The sequence below is a fragment of the Triplophysa rosa genome, linkage group LG8 (genome assembly GCF_024868665.1).
Source record: "Triplophysa rosa linkage group LG8, Trosa_1v2, whole genome shotgun sequence".
NCBI lineage: Eukaryota > Metazoa > Chordata > Actinopteri > Cypriniformes > Nemacheilidae > Triplophysa > Triplophysa rosa.
In genome coordinates, this window is record NC_079897.1 from 2333597 (window position 1) to 2353834 (window position 20238).

A 20238-nucleotide genomic window follows, 5' to 3' on the forward strand; every position below is an offset into this window, starting at 1 on the left:
GATGTGTGATGGGTTTTATTTTGCTGTAAGATCTGATTGCCACTCTACTGCTGCATTGGTTAAAGGATTTAAACATCATGGTGGTGTGTCATGTTTTCTTTCATTCAAATCTTTAAATCTTTTAAACTGCGGTATTTACCACCACATTTTGAATAAAAATAAAGCACGTTCAGATATATGTCCTTCTGTTTCTAGTGATTAAATAAGCGTTTACTTCCAAATTGATACACAGAGCCAGCAAACACAATTATGCTCCCCTAAAGTTATTATTTGGTTCCTGTTGGGTTATTTATTTATTTGCGAGTAAAACACTGGTTGATGTAAAATGACCTCTAAGAATTTTTTTTTAACAAAGGCGGTCTAGAAGCACAACATAAATACATTTACCCCCCATCGTACACAAAATCAATGCTTTGTGTCCATTACCAGAAATCCTCTAATCACACTTCAATGAGGGTCGAGACGAGAACTGAATAATGTATAATGACAACATAGAAAACTGAATAACGTTCATCAAGGACAACAGAGAAAACTAAATAATGTATAGATGTCATTTCATCAACGACAACAAAGGCACAGAAATAGTGCTAGCTGACGGCACCGTCTCGAAATGTCCAACATTTTTAAATATAGATTCTTAAAATAACTAAAGACAAACCATCTGTGTAAACTTGTACCTATGCTGTGGTGTTTGACATTGCTAAGAGTGTCATTTCAGGTATAAGAAGCTTGTGAATCTGATCATAGGAACACACTGCCATCTAGTGGCCTGTGCTCGTCAATGCATGTAAAGTCTTTCTTGGGGTTATTCATGCAAAGATTGACAGGTCTAATAATTAATTCTGCAAACGCCAAAATGTTGAGAAAGGAACTAATTTTGTTTTACATTGCTAGCACAAAATAACTGATAAATAGCAAAAGATCTGATAAGCCCGGACCTGACGTGCTGGAGTCATCATTACACTGGTGATGGTTTGGTTTCTGTTATGTCTTAATCCAGATAATCCAAATCATGAGGACACAAAATTTCTCCATTCTTAACTCTTTATTCCAGTCCATAAGCAAACCAACATAGCCAGGCCTTACATGATTGGCAGCAGGTGCGACACACTTGTATTCTTACTGTGCCATTTTATAGGCAACAAGATCTGGCCTACAGCGCCATCTCTTGACAAATACGCAACACAACATTTCCCCATTACTTCAAGAAAAATACATTGTTTAGTGCCATGACCAATTCAATACAATAATTTCATTTCATTTTCATTCTGATAAGACATTTGTAGTCTTATCAGAAGACAAGCAAACTTCACAACTCTTAATCTGTTCATTAACCAAGCAGTCAATCGCAGGCCACCAGTAAAGTTCACGAACGCGCTGTTTGGTGCGCACTATTCCTTGATGACCTTCATGGGCCAAATTCACCAAAACACGTCGTAATGAAGCTGGAACATCCTCTAAACACGTAGTCCTTTTGCACAGTAAGTTCATCACGTACTTGAAAATATGGACGTAACGTTACATCCACAGCAGCTGATGAAGAAACCCATCCATGAGAAATCTGAGCATGCAATGCAGCCATTTCTGAACATGTTGCAGAAGCAAATTCAATTGGAGACATTTTTCAGAAGACAGAAATGCAACAAACTCAGTATCAGCAAGATCCTCATCAGAAGCAGGTAAAGGCAGACGGGAAAGATAATCAGCAACCTGGTTTTGAGAGCCAGGAAAGTAATCCACCTCACAGTTAAAACACAAGAGTCTCTCTGACCAACCATCTACAATCAACTCTACAGGAGCAGAGGCTGATACAGTCATGATAGTAGCAGCACACTTTATCTTATTCATTTGTGAATCATGCATGTAAAGAATCTGAAGTTCAGGTAGTTCTATTGCATGTACAGAACGTGTGTGCTGTGAACGACAAACTCTTGAAAAATGTAACAATGAACTTTACCATTTTACAAAACAATCCATAAAGCCACACAGGTGTAATATAATCGTGATGACGAATATCCGCGACAGTACTGTCAGACGCACGATATATTACGTCAGTGTCCGAAATTGTTCACTCATTTTTATTCATTCCTTCCGGATATAGTGGACTATTTCGCATTCGCTATATAGGGGGTGCTTCTCAATATGCCTCAATACGTTACACTTCGACCAGGAGAGTTTGTAATGTATGTTGCACACAAATTAATGTTAATTAAAGACCAAGGCTAGTAAATGTCTCCTATAACAACGCCAAGGTCGTGGGTTGGATTGCACATAATTAGAAACAAATGTATAGGATAATGTAATGTAAGTCGCTTTGGATAAAAGCGTCTGCCAAATGCATAAATGTAAATGTTTCCTAATGTGGACCCAGCTTTCCGTATTTTCCTGACATTGCCTGTTACTAACGCCAGCGGGGAACGTTCTTTTTCCAAACTCTCTTTAGTCAAAAACAGTCTTCGTTCAACAATGTGGCTAGAATGACTGAACAATCTAGCGTTGATGTCCCTGGAATGTGACATTCTCCGATCCATCAGATCATTGGATAACAAGTGGCAATTTGAAGCTGCATCTCGGTGTCATTTTTCAAAACGTGCCATGCTAGAATAAAGCTTACAGAAAGAGTCTGAAGAACCCCAGAAGCGGACTAAACCTTTGATTGAAATTCTTGTCTTTTTATACTTTATTCACTGATGTATCAGTGCTGATGTGGTCATCTGATAATGAATAACAAACAACTTCAATTCCAATCAAAACAAATTTATTTCTGTTGTGCTTTTCACAATTTTGCATTATTGAAGAGACGCATTAAATGCAGATAGTTGCAATGTAGAAATATATATTAGAATACGTGGTATTATTGCAGTTTTCTCAGTACAACGAACATTGACAACATTCAACTAAAGACATCTACGTTTGTAAACAGATATGTTTATGTCTATATTGTAAGCACAGTGGATGTATCCCAATTCGGGGTCTGCGTCCTTTGAAGGCTGCATTTTAAATAGGGATGCATTTTTATGGTATACCCTTTAGTTATTTTTAAAGTGATTGTGTTGTGGTGGTACATTTTACAAGTATTACTATGCTTTACTTACAATATATACACTAAAATATGCAATATGCAGAGGCACTACAGCTCCCCCTAGTGTCTTCTATAGAGATGTGCAATAATTGCGATGATCTGAAACCATCGCGATGAGGTCAAACAATCGCAATGAGATGATTATTTAATAATGGTGACAGCCCTAGTGTCTAATAATATAACTATATATATTTTATTTTATTAATGATCATATTAGTTATATTATAATAATATTATTAAATAAACTATTTGTTGAATTTTGTTGTGTGTTCATTTTATTAAATATTAAATAAATAATTTATTTATTAAACTATTTGTTGAACGTTACGGCTCCGACGCGGCTACCGGAACTGATCGTGGACCTATGTGCATCACGCATCATGTCAAAATACGTGCCTGCTGCAGACGCGTGGAAAGGGTTTATGATAAAAGAGATTCACAACGAACGATTTTTTTGAAGTGTAGGCTGAGCGATCGCTCCGGCCTTTGGATAAAAACCCGCTCCCGCGCTCCAACTATATTTTGCCCGCTCCGCTCACATGCTCTGATGTGCAGTAACGTTTGTTTATGTTATCTATAACCAGTGTTGGGTAAGTTACTCTCAAAAAGTAATTAATTACTAGTTACTAATTACATATTCAATAGTGTAATTAGATTACTGTACAAATTACTCTCTCCAAAAAGTATTTAGTTACGTTACTTATTACTAATTACTTTCTATATCCTACATCAACCTTGATGAGTTAAGTGATTCAAGGATAGACATGAAACGGCTCTTTTAATTCATTCAAATAAATAATATTAAACTACATATAGTATTATTAACCGACCAAAGTATTACAAATGTGAGAATTATTCATTAAAGCACAGATTTTAAAGTTAGACTCTGAATTTTGATGTCAATTCCACTATTGCACACACATATATTACACAAAGTATTTAGTTTAATTACATCAAAAGTAACTGTAATTAAATTACATAAAAAATAAGAGTAATCCCTTACTTTACTTTTTCAAGGGAAAAGTAATTAAATTACAGTAACTAATTACTTAGTAACTAGTTACACCCAACACTGTCTATAACCAGACAGATTTTGCCCCCATTGACTACCAGAGTAGGAAAAAATATTTCTTACTAATATTTTGTTGTCACAAAGTCACAGTGTCCCGCCCCCTTAGTGCCAAATTCAAAATGACTCGCGCGTGAACAATCCTAGCTAGTGCACGCGTAGAGTAGCACTTGCGCGTGTAGTCAATACTTTGACTCGGGGCTTTGTTATTTCCCCCCGTAAGTCTTGATTTACGTGCATAATCTTGGTTTTTGTGTTCAAGTTAGAGATTTGCGATCTCTACAGGTTTAAAATTTACGCACGAGTGTTTTCAGTGTGCGCGCAGCTGTAATCTGCTAGCGCGCTGTGTTTACACGCTCGCATAGTTTTGTCCAATTTCTAACGTCATAAAACGATCGCAACATCCGGTTCACAGGGACTTTAAAGACCATGTCCTTGTTTTTAGAAGGTTGCAGACTTCGAATTGGGACACAGAGTGTGTATCCAATTTTTCATGAGATGAATAATAGTAGTACTAACTGTAAAAATAATTTCCTGAAGATTGCAATTAGTTATGTAGAAAGATGAGTTGAAACTACATTACAATAATTAAGTTTGCAAATTACTATATGCATGAAAAGTTTGCAATAATACCATAACATGTAAATAAAATGCATATGTTACAGTTAAATGTATTAATGTGTTAAATGTTATTAATAGCTTAATAACCGGCGTCAGCAGTGTCCCAGTGAGCATGCCAGTGGCAAGGAACCAAAACTCCACTTGTTTGCAAGTGGAGAAAAAAACCTTGGGAGAAACCAGACTCAACTGGGACGGCCAGTTCTCCTCTGGCACATTAACATAACTGCTGAGATTCACGCAGTTAAATAATAGAAAAATAGAAAAAAGATGACCAATCCTGTCCCGCATCATGGCCAAACTGGAGCTGCGCCTCCGGTGTCCTCGGGAACCCGAGGATTAGACATTAAAAAGCATTTGATGTTAGCCATAGAGGCCACTCCCATACAGTCGAAGTGACACTTCTAGACGTTGCTGCCGGCTTTCATTCTTGGGTAAACCAGCGGTGCTCTAAGATCTGCTCCAACGTAGGGCGTTTACTTTGATCCATCTGTACACACCTTTCTGCAAGGCTTTTGCATGCTGTAAAAGTTTAAAGAAGAGAATTGGTTTGTCATGACCACCTGACACACGTAACCTCTGATCATGTGACATATGATGCATCCTAACTGAACTATATCAAGTCTCTGATAACTCTAAGGCCTCACTGTTTCAACTGAAGCATTAAGGAGGGTTTTACTTGCTAGATCTGACATCAGCTCTAATAACGTTCAGCACTTTCTGTGTGTGATTAACATTTTTTTTTTGTCACTTTACTAACCATAGGAGACGGAAGTATTTTTATGGACTTCAAAGTATAGGGGATGACGATCATGAGGTTTGAAAACCATGTCATGCAGGAGAAACCCTAGTTGCATGACGTTTGCTGTTATAGCACTTTGCTCGTACTCAGGTGGTATATGCTCTCCTGTAACACAGACATCATCAGAGTTGAGCGAATCTGTAAAAGGTTCACATGATGAATACACTTCAACACTGCGCAACAAGAACACAAAATGCCAACTCACCAGCACCTCGATAGTATTTTTTGCCAGTGTATGGTATGGAATAGCCGAAGTCAATCAGCTTGATGTCCAAAGTGCTTGTGTTGATCAGGATGTTTTCTGGACTGATTTTGCAGTGAAAGACGCCTTGGGCAATGCAGTGTTGTGCTGCTTGTACTGCCTGACGCATGATGACGCGTGCTATCTTTTCGCCCAGTGGATGAAGATTCATTATTTTCTTCAATACCGTGCAGGGACCAGGGTCTTCCATAACGATATACGTGTCAGACCGCTCGTGAAACCACTCCAGCATCTGTATCACGTAGGGGCTTATGGGAGGTTGCTTTAGTAGAGACATCATAGCCACTTCGGTCATCACACTATCCATATAGCCAGCCTAGAGAAAATAGTATAAGAAAGGGTTATTTGGCTACGGTTAGCTCTTTAGATAAGAACAAAAATAGTTGTTTTCGATGGATGTTATATCAACTTGATCTCTGTAGATACGATCGCAAGAGCCAAACCTGCTCAAAGCTCTGTGGGACATTATATTGCCTATTTCTTGTTAACTGCCACATGTCATAGGCCATTAAATAACCACACATTAATTCATTATGATTGACAAACTTACCATACTATAATTCGAAGCGCTCCAATAATCTCTCACTATTCGTTTGACAGCAACCTGTAAATAAAAAAACATGATTATATGACAATCTACAGTCTTTGAACCGTGTGTTGATTAAAACATGAACATGAATCTCTAGGTACATAAGGAATAAAAATTTGGTAGAAAGGCACTACCTTTTGGCCATCAGATTTACGGGTTGCTAAGAAGACTTCTGCGAAGCGTTCCCGCCCTAGTGTGACAAACTCCTCGACATAGAGAGAGCTAAATATTTCTGCAAAACACACAGAGAATGTAGTAATACTGAATATGATGTTGCCAATTCCTGTGATTGTGAAAATATAACTGCAGGCGACAATAAACAGACAGACAGACTCACCATCAGACGGCTTAAACATTGGGGGAACAGACAACGGCGTTCTTTTGCGTGCCTCTTTTGCACGTTGTTCTAAAATATAGAAAAGAACAAACAGTGATTAGTTGACAATAGTTGACAAGTGTGTGTGTTATTGTATCATGTATTTGGCTCTTCAGACCGACACAAAGAACAGTGAAAATGCAAATGATCGTCTAAGTATTATGGGTGTAAATGTCCAGGTTTATTTCATCTCACCTTGGGTTTGGGGTTCGTTGTCCACCTTGTCCTGGATGCTGACGCTCTCTGTGGCAGAGGGAACACTGACAGAAGGCCGCTCAGAACTGATCTGTTCTCTGTCAGCCTTCCGCTGGAGGCCAGAAGCACACGGGACGGGCGTGTCCGGCACAACAGCCTCCGCTTTGGTCTCGGGACGCTTTACAGCCTTCCGTGTTCTCTTGAAGAACCCACGGATTCCCTTCTTCTTTTCTTTGCGATGTTGTTCTAAAACACAGAACAAAAAAACTGTGATTATAAAAACCCAAGTGTGTCATTATCATGTGTTTGACTCTTCAGACTCAAATGTCCAGGTTTACACATTTATTTCATCTCACCTTGTGTCTTGCGCTGCCACTCTTCTAACATCAGATCACTACGAACTGCATTGAAAGAAATACAAGTTCCAAATTATTCAACCAAATTGATCCATCAACAGCTAATAATTGCCAGAGAGCGAACACAAATTCAAAGAACACTACAACAAAATGATCAAAATCTAATATCAGCATAAATGTTCACGTTTATATCGTCTCACATTGTTGTGGGTAGTTGGCGGGACCACGGACTGAAGGCACCGTAGAACTGATCTGCTCTCGGACACCTAAAACAATCATATATGGGCGAAAGGGGCAGCTGTGGTGGTGTTCACAGCAGCGGTGGTGGGGGCAGCGGCGGTGGCGGTAACGCTGCTGCCTGCGCTCTCTGAAGCGGCGGCGACAGCGCATGAAGAAAACCTCTCTACGAATCCTTGATCGCCTCATGAGATCCTTTACACCCTGTCGTGCTCTCTTGAAGACACCACCGTTTCCTTTCTTCTTCTCTTTTTTGACACGTTCTAAGACACAGAACAAAACACAGCGATTATTAAAAAAAAACAGGAAATAGTTGACAAGTGTGTGATTATCATCTGTTTGGCTCTTCAGACTGAGGCACAGAGAACCATTTGACTGAAAAGGTAAATGATCTTCTGATATCGGTATACACGAACCAGGTTTACTCGTGTATTTCATCTCACCTTGTTTCGTCTTGGTTTTGCTGCTGTTTCGACAGAAGGGACGCTTTATAGCCTTCCACATCCTCTTGAAAACGCCTTTCTTCTTCTCTACTTTGGCATGTTGCTCTAAAACACAGAACAGAAACAGTGATTATCAACAAAATAATAGTCAGGAAATAGTTGACAACTGAGTCATTATCATCTATTTGGCTCTTCAGACTGAGGCGCACAGAACTAGTTTAGTGCAAAGGAAACGGATCTATCTTTTATCGTCATAAATGTCCAGGTTTATGTCATCTCACCTTGCTCTGGTTTATTCTCCTCACTGTTCTGGAGGCTGGCGGTCAATATGTTTCCTGCTGAAGCATCAGACGGCAGCACAGAGTCCTGCTGGATGTTGTTCCTGACAGACCAGTCGCTGCTGGTAATGCTGACTACATCCAGATCATCATCAACTCTTCTGCCCTGTTTGGGAGGCAAAGCTGTGGCCGGTGGCCGGCAGGGACCACTGACAGAAGACAGCGGAGAACTGATCTCTTCTCTGTCAGCTGTTTGCTGAAGGCCAGAAGCACACGGGACGGGCGTGTCCGGCACAACAGCCTCCACTTTGGTCTCTTGGCTGCTGCGACGGGAGGGGCGCTTCATAGCCTTCCATGTTCTCTTGAAGAAGCCACGGACTCCTTTCCTCTTTTTTTCTTTGGCAAGTTGCTCTACAACACAGAAGTGTAAACTATTAAAACATCTCTGAGCACAGACCAAACAAAAGCGATTAACGTGTTAGAGTTACTCTATTAAAAGCATGAGCAAATGATTTTATTATATTTGGCTAATGAAACAATGAGAAAATTTGGCAGTGACATTTTAAAAAATTCTGTGAAAAACACAAAACAGTGCTGGGCCACAGCGCAGAATTCTCAATGAACTGTTAAATGCTCACATGAAATGTTTTGAATCTACAGTAATGCTAGTTTAATGTCATTTTAAATAAATATCTGGAAATATACTGTAAGATTGGAGATTTGACTTCATGGAACCAGTTTCAAAGGAATTCAAACTTACATTCTTTAAAGACATGATGCTAGATTTTCTTATCATGATGACTTGTGCATATAAAGAAATGTTCATATACTAGAGATGTGATTTTTTTTAGGAATATTTTTGTTATATTCATTGATTAAAAAGTATCGATAAATCATTAAACGCATATGAAGAACTTAAGGCCACAAAAGAGTAACAGCTGCAGTGCATCATACTGATGTAAACAGACACAGAGCTTTCAATACACTACACAATCACAATAAATACTGTTTGTTTATACATGTTTGTCATGCGTGGGGAAAAAAACATTTACATGTAAATTCATCTGTTTGTCGTACATTTATGCCAAACATATAGAGCATAGCGTTATTTTAGACGATGGTTTTAAACGATGCACAGTTCACAAAGATTAAATGTTATGGATACATTACTTACCGGTTGTACTCCCATCGGACAAAACCGTGTTAACCGGTACTTGTTTATCCACAGTGACGGTGAAATCTTCCGTGGCCATACCGGGTAATGGTGTATCCATAGATCGTCCCACTGAAGACATGTTGACCGAGTTCACAGATTCAAAAACACTCGAGTGTTCCGACACTTTCGCGCTCTTTCTCTGTGTAAACTGCTCGATGATTCTCTTCGCTCAGATTGTCACTCAAATAGTCGATATCAGACAAAAACTGAACCAACTGTGAGAGATATTCAGTAAATCGATCGCTAGAGATGAGCAGTGAAGCACTCTAATCAGTCGCGGGATCTCTGCTGCAACTTCTTTTCGTTTGTAGAATTTCAGGACTTGACGTCACAACGATCGTGTGCGTGTACAGCGTCTGTGCGCTTGTGTGTGTGTGCGTTTCATTGTCCTACCCAGACTGCAGAAATGTGCAAAACTAATACATGGTTCACCTATTTTTTATTTGTATGAATGTGCGAACATACACATGACGTTTTTATCCCTGAGTTATATTTGAAACTCTTCACGTTATATAGACGGTTTCATCGGACGCACGCGCTGGCCGGACGTTAACTTCCGGTCTGTGTTCGATTATATTATAACAATTTTATATTTAACTTATATTAGTATTAGTATATATTAATATTTGATTGTATATTAATTGTATTAAATTAAATTAAAACTACTACATAGTTAATGATTCTTTGCAGAGGTCTACCGGAAGTTACGTTTGGGCAGAATAACGCTTGTTTATGTTGTTGCCACTGAAACGTCTATTCTGGCAATAACAGTATAATGAATCCAGTACTAAGACCTAAATGAAGAGTGAAATGTGATGTGAAGATGAACTTAAAGCATTAACTAAACCAGGGCTTCCAACTCTCACGCAATTGACTGTCAATCAAATCAAAGAAGAAAGTTAAGTTTCGAGTGCAACGCACAAATGAGCGGCTAAACATTCAATATCTAAAGATTTTAACAATAGAAACGAGGAGCGATAGTATCCACTGATGCAAACCACAAAACGCTGTTTTAATTGGAAAATATGTAATTTACTAATAATTCGCAATTATCACTGTGACGAGCCAAGAGGCCCCTCCTTCATTTTTGTGCGAGCTTCCTCGTGCCTGAACAAACTACAGCAATTCATCCCAAGCCAGTTTCAATAATTAATCAATAAACTGTTGTTAATGGGTGAACGAAATAAATAAATGCAGTGCGTTGACCAATATATGACAAGAAAGGTTTATCATTGTCTCTTTATGCCTATAATCTTACATTTATGATCAAAAACAACCCACAGGGCTCCCTCGTGTTTTGACCAATGAAAATTCTGCCTTCGTTTACGTACCCTCATGTCATTCCAAACCTGTATGACTTTCTTTCTTCCGCAGAACACCAAAGAAGATTAAGTTTAAACAACATTGGATCCCATTGACTTCCATTGTAGTCATTTCTCAAAATATCTTGTTTTGTGTTGTGCAGAAGAATGAGCCCTTACTATTCCCTTAACTTTTGCTATTTGTGATAACTGGACATACACATTGAAAAATAATTTGTTTTATTCATTCTTAACACCGTTCCAGCAGGCTATATTCATGGCGAGAACTGGTCAATCCATACACAAGTCTGTTCTATACACAAGTCGATCCTTACACAAGTTGGGGGGACGATTTGGAATCCTCAATCAACCTAACCTGCATGTCTTTGGGCTGTGGGAGGAAACCGGCGCATGTAGAGAATCTTCATGATTTTGTCTGACATTTTTCAGGTCTTTTAATGACGGAGCCAATTATTGTATAGAAATACCACTTCAGTCACCAAAAACAAAACATTCACACGGTTCACTTGTTGTATTTGCATTTCCATTCAAACAAAAGCCACTGAATGATTCTGAGTGCATATACTCTCCATTATACTGCAGATATGAAATGTCACAAAACAAACTCCTATACATTCAAAAAGAATGGCTTACAGCAATGCACTGCAAATAAATACACACTAGAAACATACAGAAGGAAAAACAGGACCTTGGTATAATGGAATGTATATACAATAAAGATTGTTTCAGAAATGGGTTTCTATTGCTTAATGTGATCAGCCTCTAGTCTTCCCCTAAAATCATAACTTCAGGTTAACCTTCAGTCTATGACCCCTGTAACTAGCTTATTCAAAAACATGTAACTCAATCTAGCAGCTTTTCTCTAGGGCTCATAAACAAACACAGTCTCTCTGTTGTAATCCAAAACGACTGTTATTTTGACAGATTCTTATAATCTAATAACAAGAGACACTGTAAATGTCCTGTCACTACAGTTTCAGATATGACACACAAAATAAAAGAGTGTTAAAAGAGACCCATGTCTTGCAGATGGAGGAAACCAGACAGCGGTTTCTTTGTGCATATTCGCTCTCTCCAAAACCTCGTGACACACATGAGGCACTGCAAAGCCGTACGGACAGTTAGCGAGCGACCGGGTATACATCGCATGAAAAAAATCCCCAAACCTTACAGGTGCATCGCAGGGCAGAAACTCCTTAAAGTCAAGCATTTTCTTCGTGAGTTTACTCATCAAACCCCATCGCCATTCTGAAGTCCTTTTGAAACGACACCGCGCGTTTTGGTTGCTCGGAATGAGACACAGGTCCTGATTTCTAAAGCAATACTTGAAGAATATTGAGCGGTTTAGAGCCGTAATGGAAGCAAACAAAACGACAAGGTTTTTCCGTCAACTAAGAAATGTAGTTACGGTCACGCACTCCCACTGGAGTTTCCCATTATGGGCATTTCGGTAAAAGTCTTCTTTATAAAAGAAAAAAAATCCTACGCAATATATACATCTGTACCCAGAAATCAACGACAGAACAGAGTGTCCCCTATCAGCAGGCTTCATCCCAGAAGTCAGCGCCATCTCTTCATCTCGAGTCAGAATCACTGCTGTCTGATGAAGAGGAGGAAGAGGAGGATGAGGAAGAGTCTGAACTGGAGCTGCTGGCACTGAGGCGAGACGCAGCGTTGTGAGGTTCCACACTGCTGGCCTTCTCCACTGAAAAGTGAAGAACACAACCAGGTTAAAACGAGAACTGGTTTGGCAGGAGGCAGTGAGCGGCGATGTCAGCCCTACCTTTGGGTTTCTGGGGCTTCTTGGCAGAGTTGAGCTGTCCACTCACATCGTGCAATCTTCTCTCTAATTCTCTCTTTTTCTCCAGAGCTAGCTCCTCTTGGCTCTTCCCGCCGCCCTTCTTCACGGCTGCAGAGGAGAATTCAAGATTACGTTCATTTCGCGCTGTCGTTTTGAAAACCGGTCCCAAAAATATTGTTACTAACCAGCTGCAGATAAGGAAGGGTGACATATATACCACTGCAATGGAGTAAAACTGATTTTTCTATTTTGTGTGTAGTAGACCAAATGAGATGAAGAAATATAGACAAATATCAAAACACAAGGCAAGAGTGTCTTTAGATTTCAATCCGACAGCAATGAAATACAGCGACGTATATTCAATTTGGGTTTCAAGGACAAGGCAGCTCACCGCAAGGTTTGCGAGGTTTCTTGCGCAGGCAGGTCATGACGTATCGCTCCAGCTCGCGCAGAGTGGACGGCTTTAGCATCTCTAAGTCGATCTCGATCTCCTCTGGGTTCGTGTCGCGCAGAGAGGGCTCGCGTGACTGGATGATGTGCACCACGCGGCCCAGCTTCTCTCCAGGCAGCTTGTTGATGTCCAGGCTGAGCTGGCGCTTGTCGTCGTAGCTCATGGGCAGCCCGTCCTCTTCCTCCTCCGAATCGTAGTGGGGAAGAGAAACGACGGGCTCAGCGAAACGAGGCGATGGGGTCGACTTCTTAGTGTTCCTGCCAGAGTAATAAACACAAGGACTGAAAATATGAAATGTGCAATATTTCGTGTTTGTTATCCGTTTGGGTACTAATACTTTTGCAATGTTCAACTTAACTGGTTGCTCAAAATGTTAAATGCTTCCTCAATTTTAGGATGCTATAAATGTAAATGTGATGTATTATAATTAGGGCTGTCAAACGATTAATCGCGATTAATCGCATCCAGAATAAAAGTTTGTTTACTCTATGTACTGTGCATATTAATTTTGTATTTATAAATACAAACACATACACATGAATACATATTTAGGAAATATTTACATGTATTTATTTATATTTACTAATAATTGAAATTATATATAAATGTTTATTAATTTTTAGATTTTCCTTAAATATATGCATGTATGTGTATGTGTTAATAACTACAAAATTATTATGCACAGTACACAGATATATATTATGTAAACACAAACTTTTATTCTGGATGCGATTAATCGCGATTAATCGTTTGACAGCCCTAAAATGTTTAGCTAAAAGTACATTTTCAGAGGAGTACCGAAAAAGATCTATTGTATATTAGTCTACTACTGATCAAATATGAAAGTACACACTTCCTGCCGCTCTTTTTGCTCTGCGCACACGACAGCGAGACTCGGCCATATTTGCTTTTAGACAGCCTGCCGGGTTTCTCGCGGTCGTCGGTCGTCAGGCCGCGGCCACCTCGCCGTTTCTCTGGCTTCTTTTTCTTCTTCTTGTCTTTCTTCTTCTCTCGTTTCCTCTTGGGTTTGGCGATGGGGCCGGAGGACAGAGCCGCCAGCTGCTCATGAACCGCTCGAAGCTGCAGCACAGAGCACATATAAATGAACATCTGAACATATTTATAAAAGAACGCATTTATAGAATTTCAGTCTTGCCCATATATACATTATACATACACAAAGGTTGCTTTAAAGAAACTCGGATACGTCATGTAACACCTCGTTCTCATTGGATGTATGAATTCACACAGGTGTTGTTTTTCACATTAACCTCAGTCAAATGTCATCCTTCCAAACACCACATCAGATCCCAAATAAACAAAAGAACAACACAAGTGAAATGGTTCACACACGCACACAGATGTTTGAAGGGAGCGTGTGTACCTGTGTGCACACCTGATCCTGCAGCTGAGCCAGACGTTGAGCTCTCTCCTCCTCGCTGTCAGAACTCGGACTGCTCTCGCTGCTCGGCTCGCTCTCGCTGCTCGGCTCGCTTTCCGACGATGAGGTAGATGATGATGAAGACGAGGAAGAGGAGGATGAAGAGGAGGAGTGGTGCATTCCCAGCATGCCCATGTTCCGCCCCAGTGGCATGGGAGACAATTCCTCCTCCTCCGAAACCTCGTCGGGCATCTTTGCAAAGCGAAACTCAAACACGTCCTGCAGGAGCGATGGAAGAGAAACATTCAACACATAAAACGACACGTAAAGATGTACAAATGTGACATTTTTTATGGGAGATGCACAAATTTATAAACGAGCAACACATCTGTGACAAATGCTATCGGCTAATATCGTTAGTTCAAAGATTTTTCAACTATTATTCGTTAACAATTAGGCCTATTCAATCATTCAATTTTGGCTAAGTATACAATTCAATATCCACAATACAATTATTGCCCAAAAGGTCATTTATTAAGTCAGAGGTAGGGGATGTAACATTCACCGTGAGCCGGTTGAAAATCAATTCGGTTGAGATGTTAAATGAGTCGCGAAACATGTTTTCAACAGCAGGGGTCGCTGTGTTTACAGCAAACTTGGAAAACGTGGATATGTTAAAATTTCTTAAATTTACAAAAATCCAAGACAGGGAAATCTTATCTTTTGTATAATTTGACAAAAGATATTTTGATTTTAAAAAGCAATGAGCAGCATTTAAGAACTAATAAAAGGACTCTTGTTCATTTCTAATTTGTCTTCACTCATTTTGTAAAAAACAAATTGTGAAAAAAAGAAACAGATTGTGAGATCAGTATTTTATCACACTGTGAGCCGAGTGAATCGTTACATCCCTCAGATGTCAAGGTAAATGTAACGTAACCTGCCCAGTCTTATGTCATTCCCAATAAAAAAAAAAAACGTAACAAGAGGCGGTTGAGGTCATCACCTGCAGTTTGCGCGCCATGGCAACGACATCATGATCTGGCGGGTTGTACTTGTAGCAGTTGGAGAACATCAATCTGACATCAGCGCTGAACTGCTGAGCATCTCTGTACTCGCGCTCGTCCATCTTCCTCTGAACACAAACCAGAGTGATGTCACTTATCACAAAACAAACAGTTTGAGATGCTGACTGTACAATTAAAAGAAAGCGTTCTTGAGCACACCACATCAAATCCTTTCAATGCAAGAATGCAGGTCTCGTCCATGCGAGTCACCTTGATGGTGCTGAGGTCTATTGGGTGTTTGATGATGTCGTGGTAGTCCAGCAGGCCTAGCGTTGACGCGTCCACGGGTTTGTAGAACGGCCACGCGTACGCCGCGTGTTTCTTCGACAGCAGCTCTTTCAGGACGGCGCTGCAGTAGCGCAGATGTTTGCTCAGTTTGCCCCGCCGGGAGGGCAGATGTGGCCGCACCGAGTCCGGCAGATCCTTGCAGGGGGGTTTGATGGGTCGCCGAGACAACGGTCTCCCCAAGACAGGCTGGAGGTGGGTGGGCTCGGCCACACCCCTGACCACGCCCACACCTGGAGAGCAGTCTACGGACGAGAGGGAATGGGGCATTTCTTCGGCCGACCCGTGACCTTTTCCCATGCCTCCCATCCGGCTGGCGGATGTCATGGGGAACCCGAGCGTCGTGGGCGTGGTTGTGTCGGCTTTACGCTTGACGCCTTTCTTCTGCGGAGAGAACAGGGACATCATAACACGCGGTGAGTAATACTTACTGAACCTACACAAATCCATATGAATCGTAATAACGGTGTATGCAAGTTTGGTGGGCGAAACGTTGCACAACGACATGTTTATTATACACGAGACTTATTCATATTTTTAGATACCCCGTGAGTGACGTTATAAAAATTGGAATAGGAAACGATGCGTACCTTTGCAGTGGGTTGAGTGGGTGGTGGTGTCAACAGTGATGGAGGGGGTTCGGAGTTGCTCAACAGGGTCAGCGGGGGGGTGGAAAACCACGAATCCGGCGTGTCGGGAGATGAATGAGAGTATACCGACTGAGACACGGCAGGAACCTGGTGAGCACTCGTAACACTTCCTCCTAAATGAAGAAAAAGGAAGTAAGGAATTGCAAGACGAGTAAACGACAATCAACAGATCATCAAGTCGATGTAAAATCATTCAGTTCCACATCTATCTAGCATGAACTGTGACTGGTCGATGGTTTTTTCTAAGTGGGTGACACAACAGGCTCATGCCGATGGTTAAACCTCACCTCTGCCTCGACGTCCTTTCACACTTTTAGCTCCTCTACCTCTTGGAGCAGGAGGGGGCAACTCAATCTCCTCCTGAGGCATTTGGGCAACTTTCTGTAAGAAGACTTTCTCCAGAGACTGTGCCATCAGAACGATGTCATCCGTCGGCTGTTACAAAAAAGGCCACATTCACCACTTCTGTAGCCATGCAATGCAAGTGTCACTTATTTCATATTGATTTATGCTTGACACGATTACACAGAAAAACACTGACGTTAATCAAAACTATGCACCTTATTGTAGATGTAACAGTTGGTAAACATGGTGTTAAAGTCTTGTAAGCATTCACCGGCGCCACGGTAGTAGTTATTTTCCAGTCGTTTTTTGATAGTGCCCATGTCCATCGCCTGTTTAATAATCTTATGGTAGTCCTGAAAGCATAAGGAAAATGCATTATTGGATGCCAGATCATCAAATTATTATATAAAGCAACTGCCACAACAACATGCTCGAGTTTTCCCAATGGCCAGCCATTCACAGCAACTTTTTCAGGGAGGAACAGATCAAATATTTTAATAATACAAATATATAAATAATAAAAAAGTTTACATTTTTAAAGGGATAGTTCATCCAAAAATGAAAATTCTGTCATTTTTTACTCACGCTCATGTAATTTCATACCTGTATAAATGACTTTGTTCCGATGAACACAAAGAAAGATATTTGGAAGAATGTTGGTCATTTTCAGTTCCGGGACATCATTGACTACCATAGTAGGAAGAATTAAATGGTAGTCAAAGGTGCCGAGAACTCTTTGTTTTCCTAAATTCTTCAAAATATATCATTGTGTGTTCAACAGAACAAAAAAATACAATATTGTTTTCCTACTATGGTAGCGGATGATGTCCCAGAACTGAAAATTGCGAACATTCTTCCAAATATCTTTCTCTGTGTTCATTGGAACAAAGAAATGTATAAAGGTGTGAAACAGCCTGAGGGTGAGTAAATGATGACAGATTTTTCATTTTTGGATGAACTAGCCCTTTAAGTACTCAACGGCAATTGAAATAATCCGGATTACATATTCTCCACAGACTCACAGGTAAATTGAGTCGAGCCGCATTCACAGGTTCATGGAAAGGCCACGCAAAGTGATGCCGCCACAACGCCTTTACCAAGACCTTGTGGAGGAACTGCAGCTGATTGGTCGCGCGTCCCTGACGGCTGGGGTCCTTCACCGGAGGCTGCAGGAGCAGAGGAGGGCCGGGCGGAGGTGCCTGGGGCAGAGACGGACTCTCGAAACCCTCGTAGAGCAGCGACGGCTTACGGATCCGTTTGCCTGAACTCTGTTCCATCCCACTTATGACAGACCGTCCCACACAGCTGCAGCGGGCACGAACAGACAAACATTAACCAAAAATATGAGAACTGTTGCATTTGGAATCAGGGGGTTAAAGATGTAACACAACTTCTTACTGGCTTTATATTAGATATAAAATAATGCAATGTACAATCAAACTGTTGTGAAAAATATGACATGCAGAATATGAATTTTTTTGTTATTAGCAATGGTGTTTGTTTTTGTTTGTTTTGTTGCACATGCAGCTAGAAGTTATTATTTTTGGCCGTCAATAACTCATTGCATTGAATGACATCAACAAAATAGTTTTGATTTTGATTTCACAAGTCAATTTATTTTAAAACAAAAAGTTTTTATTTAGAAAAATAGATGGAAATTATACTGCTATTTAATGTTACTCCATGTCTTTACACACAGACTTCTGCTGGTAAACAGAGACATGCACAATGGCAAACATTACCATTTATCATTTGCACTATTCATTTTAAGTGATGCTCCCAGGTCTTTCGCAAATCATTCTTTAAAATTCAAAAATGAAATGTAAATTATCCACTTAAATAACATTATACACCTGTAAATTCAACAAGCGTCATCCGTCCCAATCCCCGCCTATTCTCTGTTTACAAACAAACGCTGCATGAATATTCCTCCACCCCTCTCCAGACCTGCAGAAACCCTCTGCTGCATACATGCATTACATACTGCATGCACTGAACGGATTTTTATGCAATAATTACGAGGCTCATTGAAATTATGCAATTGACACAAATGCGAAAACGGTTCAAAGTGTTGCAGTAATTTGCGGTGTGTATACGCTACACAATAACATTTCTCTAAAATTAAAAACCGTGTAAATGCCAAAATACCACACTGTCACATCCGCAACGAATGCCGTAACTTTGGTATTTATAACAGGAGCCGTGGTTACCATGTGAACGTGTGTTACAGGGAGCGTAGCCCTTTAAAAGCTGAAGATGGCGGAGGTGAATGATGCAGTCCAGACCCACAACATAAGGATGCTCACTGCACGCTCTTAATTTCATGACTGAAACTCGTTGTTAAAGAATGCAATGCACGGTCGTATCGCCAAGTTGAGTAAGGTATTAAAAACATCCCGTAAGCAAACGCTTTATTTTTTTTCGTCAGATGTGATCAAAGATTACACAGAGGATTCGTTTTGGGTTCCGAGAGCACGACGATACTACCTGTCAAGAGACGGGTTGATGGCCGCCTCCATACGGATGGATCGCGATTATTTTGCGGCGCCGTATCCTGCGGTTTCGCCTCGGTTTTATTGTCATTCAACTGCTTCGTGAAACACACAGCGCCGTCCAACTAGCAAATGGAGCCTTTCTATTTCCGCTCCTGGGTTTTTATACAACGGCGTGATCAACCAATCAGAATTCATCCCGCCTATTTGTCTGGTTTCTTATTGGCTCAATTTGAAGCCTTTCAAACGATAGACACGCCCGTATAAGGCACAGCGGAAGCGAGGGGGTTTGTGCATGACTCACGGTTACCATCTAGTGAGGGTTGAACAATTTAAATTTTAAATATGTAGCACTATTATTAATTAATTGAGAGATAATATTTTATGAAAACAATACGTTTTATAACCTATTTATTTTATAGGAAAGCAAAAGCGTGTCTACAAATGATATATTTATGCATGTTACAATGAATGTCCTATAAATAAGTTAAAATAAAGAAAAACTATAGCCTAATGCTCATTGTGTCGTTTAGTGGCCAGTGGATGTTTTGGACAGTAAAATATCACAGAATCGTATTTAAAGGGATACTTCACCAAAAAATGAAAATTCTGTCATCATTTACTCACAACCAAGTTGTTCCAAATCTGTATCAATTTCTTTGTTCTGATGAACACAGAGAAAGATATTTGGAAGAGTGCTTATAACCAGACAGATTTTGCTCCCCATAATAGGAAAAATTACTTCATCGTTTTTTTTTTTTTGTTCTGTTGAACACAAAAGACGACATTTGGAAGAAGGTAGGACAGCAAATAGTTCTGGGGCACTTTTGACTACCATGGTATTTTTTCCTACTACGGTAGTCAAAGGGTGGCAAAATCTGTCTGGTTCTAAGCATTCTTCCAAATATCTTATTTGTTCAT

At 40.2% G+C, this 20238-nt stretch overlaps 2 protein-coding genes across 4 annotated transcripts; both read right to left on the reverse strand.

Annotated features, from left to right (window-relative positions):
* Positions 1–3998: 3998 nt before the first annotated feature.
* Positions 3999–8128, reverse strand: LOC130557754 (serine/threonine-protein kinase pim-3-like). The gene is made up of 10 exons (XM_057339772.1): positions 8030–8128; positions 7550–7849; positions 7350–7394; positions 6994–7239; positions 6760–6828; positions 6557–6654; positions 6384–6437; positions 5777–6149; positions 5530–5676; positions 3999–5291 (listed from the first exon to the last, which is right to left on the reverse strand). Exons 1-10 carry the CDS (start codon positions 8088–8090, stop codon positions 5194–5196), a joined length of 1491 nt encoding a protein of 496 aa, XP_057195755.1. The 5' UTR covers positions 8091–8128; the 3' UTR covers positions 3999–5193.
* Positions 8129–10228: 2100 nt separating this feature from the next.
* brd2b (bromodomain containing 2b) lies at positions 10229–19437 on the reverse strand. 3 transcript variants are annotated; one of them, XM_057339764.1, is made up of 12 exons: positions 19313–19437; positions 17848–18130; positions 17041–17178; positions 16768–16915; positions 16421–16593; positions 15756–16214; positions 15485–15613; positions 14494–14757; positions 13951–14177; positions 13038–13354; positions 12629–12754; positions 10229–12550 (listed from the first exon to the last, which is right to left on the reverse strand). In XM_057339764.1, the coding sequence occupies exons 1-12, from the start codon at positions 19342–19344 to the stop codon at positions 12420–12422; spliced, it is 2427 nt and encodes an 808-aa protein (XP_057195747.1). In that variant the 5' UTR covers positions 19345–19437; the 3' UTR covers positions 10229–12419. The 3 variants fall into 3 exon arrangements, with proteins under 3 accessions (XP_057195747.1, XP_057195748.1, XP_057195746.1); XM_057339765.1 differs by having other exon boundaries at positions 10231–12550; positions 14482–14757; positions 17848–18106; XM_057339763.1 differs by having other exon boundaries at positions 10231–12550; positions 14482–14757.
* Between the last annotated feature and the right edge of the window lie 801 nt (positions 19438–20238).